Below are 10,919 nucleotides of genomic sequence, written 5' to 3'. Positions count from 1 at the left end.
TGCTTTACAATAGACAAATTTTTGGCAACTCTAATGATGAAAAAAGCCCACTAATAATCAGTAGGAATTTAAAAGAGGCATAGTCATAGATAGAGATTTTTTTTTTATTTATTACATATATTTTAAACATATACAAAACTCAAAAAAATAGTACAATGAGCTCCCATAATCTGAATAATCTAATTCAATTATTGCCACATTTTTACAAAATTGGTTTAATCTATCCCCATTTTCCCTCCTCCTAAGTATTTTAAGGCAAATTCCAGACATTATTTCATTTCACCCCTAAATATTTAATATACGTAGTGGGAATCTTTTTAAAAAATTTATTTATAAGAGAATTCTATAAAAGAAACTTTTTATCTATAAATCTATAACTCAAGGTATGGACAATTTTAAGCAAAATAAAAATGTCTACAACTAACTCAAGAAGACAGAAATCAGAACATTCACCACAGAAGAGATTGGTAAGGCAGATAAAGCATCACCCACTAAAAAGGGGGGAGGTAAGGCCTACATTGTTTTATCAGTGAGTATTACCCAAAACATTAAGATAAAGCTCTACCAAAATATTTAATAGGTAATTCCCTTTTACATATATTTTTAAAATTGGAAAGCTTTCGAACTTACTTTACAAGGCTAAGACAAGTCAAAAAATCGAAACCAGACACAGTCATCCAGAGATAAGTGAATATACATGGCAAGACCCAGGCAACACGCATCTCTGGATCCCTAGGGCCCAGAAAAGAGCCCTGATGAATAACACTCCACACCCAGTTTTCCCTCTGCTAGTTTGGTACCCATAAATTTTGTTCCTTCCTATTCTGGAAAAGGGGAAATTATAGAACCCATAAAAAGTTCTAAGTACTCACATGTTCTCCACTCATCAGGATGTTTAAAAGGAAATGCTAGACCATTATCAATTGCAGCTATTTGAATAAGCGATGCATTATCAACACATTTTGTTTCCTAAAGGGGAGAAAAATGGTCTGTTGATATAAAATTGTATATAAATAGTTTTAACAGATAAAATATTTATAATAATTATTGAGGTTTAAAGACATTTTATCTGAAGGGCCTGTAAATATAAAAAATAAGCTGCTGGAAAGTAAAACCTCATCCTTGAGGGGCAAAAACTCCCTTAAAAATCAGTAAGAATTTCATAATCACTATTTTTTGAAATTTAATATTATAAATTTACATAGTGGTTTCATTCTTTTTCTCCTTGGCGAAGAGGACTTGGAATTATAAGACTTAAAGTGTTGTTCTGGATAATTTATTGCTAGATGCATTGCTTAAATGTGTATTTGCAAAATAGAGACATTTTTAAAATAACAACTTAAAACGTTACCTTATTAAAATCTAGCCTTTCTTAGGGTCCTATAGAAATAATTAGTTCAAATATAAGATGTTTCTAAATAAAACTCCCCAAAGATGGTAGCTAAATATAATAAAGTCCAACAGGAGGAACCTCGAGAAACTCCTGATTACAGAATCTAGGCCATTCCTACCTTTTATATTCTTTGGTAGCAGAAACAAAGACCTCAGGAGCAAGAGGGTTTTATGTTAGAGTACTTCCCAGTGTTTAAAGATAGACAGTAGTCATTATTAAGTGGCCTACATAAAATAACGAAAGGTGAAAAAGATAATATTTAAAAGTATCAAAGGTCCGAGTGATATATGCCAGGTTTGTTTCTTTTAGCTTATATCAAATGTCTCATTTCAATGAAAATGTAGAAAATACTTAAGAGCAAAATAATGAAGTTTTCGGCAAAATCTATTGCTCAAGATATACCAATAAAATAAATTTAGGAACTACTATAAATATGTATATTTTAAACCCATTTCTGCTATAGCTGACATTTATTTTTATTTCTATCATTTTTTATCTATTTATAACTTTATTGAGGTATAATTTACAACAGTAAACTTCACATTTAAAGTGTACAATTTGATGAGCATTGACAGATGTGAAACCTTCGCCCAAAAGTTCCTCGTGTCCCTTTGCAGCGCCTCCCCGTCTTTACCCCACTCCTAGGCAACCACAGTTTGCTTTCTGTCATAGGGATTAGTTTGCACTTTTTAGATATTTATATAAATATTCAGATGGTATGTTTCCTCTGTATGTAGCTTCTTTTACTGCTTCTTTCACTCAGCAGAATTTTGAGATTCATCTACATTACTGCTATTGCTAAGTACTATGAATATGTAGTTTTAAATTTTTCGATAAACACTGCAAAGTATAAACTTTTTAAAGTGATGCAATAACTTTAAGTGATGAGAACACACAGATTATAAGTTTTAACTAGTTAAAACTTTCTCAAAAATATACAGACTGTTGTAAACTAGTGAAACTATTCCGAAAATATTTCTCATATAAATATTAAAAATTTAAACTTGGGTAATCAAAGTTGAGAAAAATCAATGTAAAATTGATCATTCCAATAGTGTTAAGGGTCTATGCAGTCCATTATGTACATTAAACCCAACTTCTTATAAGTAGAAGTACATTTTTTTAAATTCAATGAATGTAATTTATAAGTAAAGCACACATATTCCATAATACTGTATTAGCTAATACTGAGTCATAAGACTCAGGAAGAAGTGAATTAGTAATATATAAAAATGACCAAAAATACTAGAAGACTTTATTACATAAAAGCAAAATAAATCTGGTGGTTCTACAAAAATTTCCTAAGCCCTAAAAATAGTACATATCTGATATCACTCTTCTATTCTAATGCAACATAAAAAATAAAACTGCATGGAGATTTTTAAAAATAGAATAAAAAATTCAATGCCATAAGAAAAAAAAAGAAAAAAGGAAAAATAGAAAAAGGAGATAAAAATCAAGGATCTAAGTGAAGGAAATGAGGAAATGATGAATAATTTAACTTCAAGGATTCTTTTACAGAAATTGATTGCATGTACATGTGTGTGTGTATATACATATACATATTCTTTTAAAATTTCCTTACCTTAATTTTCTTTCTATGTTTCTGCTTTTCATATCTGATTAACCAATTATCATTTCCCCTGTCTTTCAAAAAAAAAATCTGTTACTTAATTTTTAGTTTTTTATGGATATCATAACTTAATATCAAGGAGAAAATCTGGTCACCTCTTGATTTTTGAGACCTTTATTGGTTATTTGTGACATATGTTTATGTATTAAAGGCTCCAACTTAACACACACAAACTGAAAAACTCATAAATGTCAGCTAACATTTTTGAGCATTTACTCTGTGCAAGACATTATTTTAAGTGCTTAATATGTATTAATTCATTATTCATAACCATTGTGAAGTAGGTACAATTATTGTCAAGAACTATTAAATTAAGGTTATTAAAACCCAGGACAATTTCACCTTAGGAAGAAAAAGCATCTACCTCTATTACCAGGCAAATTTCTGGACTGGCTCTCACCTAATGTCTGTAGAGGAGTATCCTAGACTCTACACTAGTTTTAACATTAACCTAAGACCATATTAATTAAGAAGGTAAATCTAGAAAAGTATATAATGCTTTCTCAGAAACCAATATAAATGAGCAAACATTTTGAACCTGTGATTCTCAAACTTCAGAGGGTATCAGAATTACCTGGAGGACTTGTTAACCCACAAACTGCCGAGCCCTGCATGCAGAGTTTCTGCTTCAGTAAGTCTAGAATGGGCTCCTAGAAGATGCACGTGTAATAAGGCCCCACATAACACTGACCTCGACAGGCCAGGGAACCACATTTGGGAACCACTGTGTTACATTATCTACATCTTTGCTCCCTTTCAGCCTATAAAAAACTAAGAGTTTAATGTATTCAGAAACTATACTACATCACCTAAAGTCAAAATAAGCATCTAAAATAATTTACACAATCAAGTTTTAATTATACACATTATGCAGATAACATTTCTAATAGCAGGGCTTTGTCCTGCTGCAAAGAAACACCCCAGTTGGGATGGGAACTGATCGTGATCACCTGGGCAGGAGCCTGTTCTGAGTCAGGATCTCTAGTACAGTATCAATTCTGCCTGGAGAGTCAGTACTACATCTCTGTGTTATAAGAATAAAAGTGGCCTCAAGACTCCTGCATCAAAATTTTATGTCTTTGATTTGGATAACAAGAGTTGAATACAGTTTGAAAACTTATAAGATTTGAGTGAACAAATGAGAGAACTTCAATACCTGTATTTCTGATGATGTAATCCAAAATAACTAATCTTTCAAACTGTGACTGAAATTGTTTTCTAATATTCTCAGGCAAAGGGTCGGCTTCGAATTTCCTAAGCCAAAATTCAGCCTCCTTGTAACCTTCAACAAATAGCTGAAAGGAACCAATCTATAATTTTAAGAACTATAGTTAGAAAAGAAAGTACAAGAATAAAGGTATTTTTTTAACTTTCTCAGCAGTATCATCATATATACTATATAAGCACAATAAAAACTAGAATAGTTAACACTAATTTAGATAAGCCACATTTATCAAGAACACTATTTTTACACAGTAATCTTAAATAATCACAAAAATAATTCATAGCAAATAAAAAATGCTCAACTGAGACTTTAAAGGACCATAGCAGCTATTGTAGGATAAAAGGCATTTCTATCACTAAAATTACTAGTTGTTAACATTAAAAAATTTATTAAAAGAAATACAAATTTAAACAGCACATGGCACAAAGGTAATGGGTAGGTAATCAAGTTGGCCTCATAAATACAGACGAATCAGAATCACACAATCTACTTCTCAACACTTTATGTTCTTGTTGGCATGACATTTAACAATTTCCTAAAGGTTTTTCTCTAATGCACATATAATTAAGTCCTAATGGTTATAAACATGAAAATAATATCTTTTTTTTAGTTATACTTATTTCAGCATATCCGCGGAATAACAGACCTTGTAAATTTTTTCAAACTTCCTGCTTACTTGGAGTACAATTTTAAAAACAAGTTGGGTTGATCATAAATTTCTACTCAAATTCTTTTAGCTAGATAAACGCATAGTACAACAAAATAACAAAATCACATATATATATATTTTTAAAAAATAAAGCCTAGAGCTTTTTCTAAAATGCCTTTCCCATTAACTCTCCTTAACCTTGCTTAGCTAGCTGCTAATCTAATCATCCATTACATTTATTTAGAAGTGGTAAGGAAAAACAAATCTATTATGAATATGTAAACATAGTTACTACCATTCACTTTACTATGTGCCAGGACTGTAGCAAGTACTTGACATAAATTTCTTCATTTTATCCTCATAACCCTAAAATGTATTTTTATCATCCCTCTGTTTGTAGAAGCTGGGTCTTGGAGAGTAAGAAATTTGCCTAAGGTCTCAGAGCTAACTGGTGAAACCAGGAACAAAACCTAGGTCTCATTCTCCACCTGTGTTTAGCCATTATTTTGTAAAGCTTTAGATGCAACCTCCTCTTAGAAACATTCCCTAGCCCCTCGAACTGGGTTAGACATCCCTTCTCTATCCTCTCTGAGCTCCCTGCAGTTAACCATCCTGACAACTTATCATTTTGCATTGAGACTCCTTTACTATAAACTCTTTGATGAAAAAATTGTTTTCTTTACTATTACATCCACAGCCCACAGCACAATGCCTAGCATATAGAGCTCAGGTAATAAGTGCTGAATTGCCCCCCAAATGAAGCTTACCACAGTAACTTACCTTAGGAGGGAGTCCTATCCGATGAAATTTTCTACCTACTTTTGGCACTTTCTCTAAAGCGTACTTTTTGCCTCTAGATTTTGCACGGTCAATTGTACTGTAGTTAAATGTCTCACTGACAAGCCAAACCACCTAGAAACACATGGTTTAGAAAAACAGTTATTAGAATTTGCATGAAAGTATTTCTATTCATGTACACCATGAAGCTCATTCTAATGCTGTAAATTAGCAAAGTTTAATCCTATACTAAATGCCTCAAAAAATCTAAAATAGAAAGGCTAAGGGATTTTGCAGTCAGTTAAATGGCACATCTTCTCTCTGAGAGAGGCCGTCTAAAATTGGCCAATGGAAACAATAAGTAATCATCCTGAAATGTAGAATTCGGAATATTTTGAGAAAGTCTTCAAGTAAAAACGCATGAAGGACAAAAAGAAAAAAGCAGTGTTTTGAGCACATTAGTCATCTCTACCTTCAACAGAATTTCTAGATCCCTGATCTTTATCTGCTTTCTAAATGCTCGTTCTTCTTCCTCCGTCTGTTAGCATCATCTCGGTTCACATGTGCAAGAGATGTTCCTTTTGTGGCTCCACACTAGAATCAACTTATCAGTTGCTCATGACTCTGGACTCCCAAAAAAGGGGCTCAACTTTAGGCTCTGTCACAGAAATATTACCAAAGTGTTCACAGAGAAGTGGGCTATAAATTAGAAGTCCATGATTAAAAACAAATTCTCCTTTACCCTTGTTTTCGGTACAATGCCCAGATGAAGCTTTTCATCCACCAGGGAGGCAGCAGCTTCGGAAAGGTATCCCTGGTTAGGAACCAAGCAGCCTCTGCCAAAGCAGCAAGGACAGCAGATCTTATGAACATACTTGGTCCATTTTGGATTCAGTTGACTGTAAGGCTCTTCTGACTTGGGTTTAAACACACCAATAATTTTCTAGAGGGGAAAAATGTAGAAATGTAATTAGACTTTTAATACATCGAGATAGTAATCCATAAACTATATTCTGATAAATCTTTTGTGCTCTTTCCCTCTACAGATTTGGACATAAGCCTTAAATATTAACAGATTTAGTTCCAATCACACTTTTATATTCATTCTCATTCAACAGCTGTCAATCAATAATCCTTTGGGCTAGTGGTTTTCAAACTTCTCTGAGAAACTCTAGGGAAGGGGAGAGGAGAGGTGAGGAAGAGCTCGAAGACCTCATGCCACTTAGCCAGATACCCTGATTCCCACCTGTTTTATATCACGGGACTTCCAAGTTATGAAAGGATTCCATGACTTTAAAATGTGCAAAAACCATTACTCTAGGTCAAACACTGTTATTATTCAATACCTATTAAAGATCCAAATCACACGTTTATTTGCTTATAGTCTACATTCCTCATTTGATGTACACTGTAAAAGGGCAGGAAGTTTCTAAGGACTGTATCTCAAGCACTCAGAACAGTGCCTGACATACAGTAGGTATTCAAGCATTTGTTAAATGAATAAATCCAATGACAAAAAATGGTCTCTAGACAAAGATAATGACAAAGATAAAATACAAAGGTAGACAGGATATAGTGAACATTCTATGTTGTCAGATTCTCCTACCCTCATCTTTTTTCCAACTTTTTTTAATGAGCAATTTAAAATAAATTTCTCTTAAAAATTTTGCTCATGGGTGTCTAAAAGTCTATAAAATTTACTACTGGTCTGATAAAATATATTTATATTAAATTTAGGGGCTGAATTATCTTAGACAAGAAATAAAAATCTAATTATAATTTTAGGTATATAATTGCTTTATAATGCAATAAAGTCTGAGCCACTAGTGAAAAAGTCAGCAAGCATGAATTGAGAAACACACGTGGAATAAATATTGAGATTGACATTACCTACATATATACTTAAACCTCAAAAAAACCCTGTAGTTTAAAATATAACTTCAATCTTTGCAAGAAATATCTGGATGAAACTATAATCTTCTTCCCTCCTGGAAAAGGAACTGCTGGCTATGCATCATTCAGAACACTTTTAGAAATAACATCGATTTTTGAAAAATTCTAGACTAAGTGGAACAAAGTCCCATATCAGCTTCTCTTTTCTGCCCTAGAATTATACTCCGGTTTATTTTACTTTGTCACATTCCAATGCCTTCAAACATTAGACTTCCCAGACTCCTTCTCCGGTACGATGCAGGGAAAAAATTTCCTAGGGTAAAATAAGCCTCTGAAAAAAAATCAAGCACTTTGGAAATGAAATTAAACAGGTTTTGAAAGTTTAAACTTCTACTGTGTTTGGCTAATATGGTTATAGACTACCATAACGTAAGGACTTATGAATATAAACTCAATAAATTTATAGCTGAGAGTATTCAATAAATGCTTGAAACCAAGTATTAAAATAATAGAACAGCAAACTATGACTTCAAATGAATAGTTCTATTTCTAGATAGTGCAGTGCTTTAGTAAAAAATAGAAAAATAAAAAAACTGACCTTTATTTCTGAAAAGAGGGTGCAATCAGATTTATTAGGAAAATATCTTCAGAAACTCATAATGACTTCACATTTAAATTAGTGTTTTCCAAAATTTCTGTTATATATAGTAGGTCTGTGAAATTCTCACCCTCTTAGGATCCTTCACAAAGTAACTTCCACTTGAACCTTGAGAGATTCTTTCTGGAAAAACTCCAAATTCTATTGCTTGCTCTGCTTTCAATATAACTTCAGCAAATTCTGGATCATCCAAGAATATATTCAACTCTGAAGAATCAACAATTATTGTATTAAGAAAATCAATGTTAATATAGCACACGAAGAAGAAAGAAAGAACACCAGCTATGAGAATGCTCATGATCTGGACCTGTAATACTGGATGAGGTTAATGCCGCTTAGGACATGAAGGCATAGGAAAATGTAATCAAGTATTGTATGAGTTGCTTTGATTGTTTTTTCCCCACTAATCCCACTTCTCTTTAAGCTTCAAGCAGTGACACATGGAAAACGAGATTCCTATTTGTTGAAAAAAATCGCACTACCTCACATTACTTTGAACTCCTTTCTTCCAGTGATTTTGTCCTCCCTTCCACCTCAGCCTCCAACTACACAGTCATATCTCAGATCTGTCATTATCAATACCTGCAACCTCTCCATACTTTGAATTTCAAGCCACTTCTAACTTCCTAGTTCACTCCCTCTGGCACCAAGCCCCAAAATTCTTCCATTCCACTATGACCTACAAAGCATTGATCTACCATGTCTTCACTGACCTTCACCTCCTTCGTGCTCCAATTCCCTCTTTGATGAGCCTAACTTACAGATAATCATCATATAATCTCTCTTCCTCTCTCCCTGTATCATGGTCGCCTTTAAAAAAAAAAAAATCTCAACCTGGTTAAACCCAACAGTCTGCTGACTATGCCTAAGCCCAGACAGCTAAACTTGACAAGAGAAACAATACAATGTCTGGTCTCACTTTAAATGCTGCCCAGGAAGCATAGTGAATGTTTGTGTGCCCCCAAAATATGTTGAAGCCCTAATCCCCAATACGATCATATCAAGAAATGGGTCTTTCAGAGGTAATTTGATTTAGATGAGGACATGAGGGAAGGGCCTCCACAGGGGGATTAGTGCCCAGAGTGGGCTCTCTCTCTTCCATCTGCCATGGAAGGACACGGTGAGAAGATGGCCACCTGCAAGCCAGGGAGAGAGCCCACGAGACCCTGACTGAGCTGGCTCCCTGCTCGTGGAATGTACAGCCTCCAGAACTGAGAGAAATCAATCTGTTGTTTAAGCCACTGGTCTGTGGTATTTCATGACAGCAGCATGAGCTAAGGCAACTCCCCTGGTCCGCAGACGCTCCCACTCCTCCGGACAACTATCTCATACCCTCTCCTCTCCTCAAATTCCCAATACTGCCTCTCTCTCAGCAGATGATCTAGACTCCATTTCACTAAGAGAAACAATCAGAAAAAACTATCAGCAGCCCATAGCATCACATCTACCCGCCCACATCCTCTCCCGTCTGTCTATCACTACAGTTGAACTATCCAAGCTCTAAGATCAACTCTTCCACTCTGTGTACTAGACCCTAATGCGGGGGCTACTCCAGGACATTTCTTCGGTAATTCATCCCTGCATCAAAATTTCTCTCTCTATTCAATCACTTCTCTCACCCATTCCACTTCCAATTCATCAGCAAATTGTATAGATCTGCCTTAAATAAATATCTAGAATCCAACCACCTCTCACCATCTCCATTCTTCCATGTGAATCGAGTCACTATCCATTCTCACCTAGGTTACTATAAGTCTCCTAACGGATTCCCTCTTCCACACATGCCCTCTCTACACTCAACAGAGAAGCTATAGTAATCTTTTTATTTATTTATTTATTTTAAGGAAAGGCAACCCTTGGTTGACAAGGAACTTGTCAGTTTACAATCCCCTTTTTTTTTTTTTTTAATTTTTTTTTACACCTACAGTACCTGGTCTTCCTAGGTGGTCTCCCATCCAAGTACTAACCAGGACTGACCCCGCTTAGCTTCCGAGATCAGACGGGATTGGGTTTGTTCAAGGTGGCATGGCCTTAGACTATAGTAATCCTTTTAAAGTAAATCAGATTATCACTCCTTTGTACAAAACAGCCCTGTTTCACTCAAAGAAAAAGACCAAGTCCTTAGAATGGCCTTAAGACCCTACCCAATCTCCTCTAACCTACACTTTTTCTTTTTAGCTTATCACCTAACATATAACTTATTTTGTGAGCTCTAAAAAGACAAAATTTCTTTCACTGCTGTGTGCCCAGAACTTTTACAGTTCTTGGAACATAATAGGCACGTGATAAACTCTTGTAGAATGAATTAATAATTAATAATTTAAAGTGGTAGGCAAGCCAAAAATTACTTTGGAAGGTATTTAAATGCTATTACATGCACTCAATATTACAAAAATTCAGAACATACTTTCATTAAAAATTTGCCTTAATTCAGACAGAAATAAAACTGTTATTTACTAATTTTTAAAAGTCAGTACTAAGAAAAAAAAGAACTACAAAAAGGGCTATTGGGCATGTTTAATCTACTTAAAGATATAAATAATTCAAGTATTTTACTCAAGTCTATACAACTGATATACTAATTCGAAGAAATTCTTATCTATCCCATGAAAATTCTTAAAAATGAAGGAATTGTTTTGTTCGCTGTATATTCCCAGCACCTGGAAGAGAGTGGTACTTAATAAATAGTGA

The 10,919-nt window shown here is 34.2% G+C and overlaps 1 protein-coding gene and 1 pseudogene across 1 annotated transcript in view; both read right to left on the bottom strand.

Moving 5' to 3' along the window:
- PI4K2B (phosphatidylinositol 4-kinase type 2 beta) overlaps positions 1-8,541 on the bottom strand; it is a 20,227-nt gene extending 11,686 nt beyond the window's left edge. The window contains exons 1-6 of the mRNA XM_011365321.2: positions 8,299-8,541; positions 6,420-6,620; positions 5,681-5,812; positions 4,183-4,336; positions 2,979-3,040; positions 873-969 (exon numbers count right to left, since the gene is read on the bottom strand). Of these exons, the coding sequence (XP_011363623.1) occupies positions 873-969; positions 2,979-3,040; positions 4,183-4,336; positions 5,681-5,812; positions 6,420-6,620; positions 8,299-8,526 (874 nt within the window). The 5' untranslated portion in view covers positions 8,527-8,541. The remainder of the gene's footprint in view (positions 1-872; positions 970-2,978; positions 3,041-4,182; positions 4,337-5,680; positions 5,813-6,419; positions 6,621-8,298) is intronic.
- Positions 8,542-10,146: 1,605 nt separating this feature from the next.
- On the bottom strand, positions 10,147-10,265 carry LOC111744013 (annotated as a pseudogene).
- Positions 10,266-10,919: the final 654 nt, after the last annotated feature.

This window comes from Pteropus vampyrus, unplaced genomic scaffold (genome assembly GCF_000151845.1).
Source record: "Pteropus vampyrus isolate Shadow unplaced genomic scaffold, Pvam_2.0 Scaffold5, whole genome shotgun sequence".
Taxonomy (NCBI): Eukaryota; Metazoa; Chordata; class Mammalia; order Chiroptera; family Pteropodidae; genus Pteropus; species Pteropus vampyrus.
This window is presented reverse-complemented; position numbering and strand designations above follow the sequence as displayed.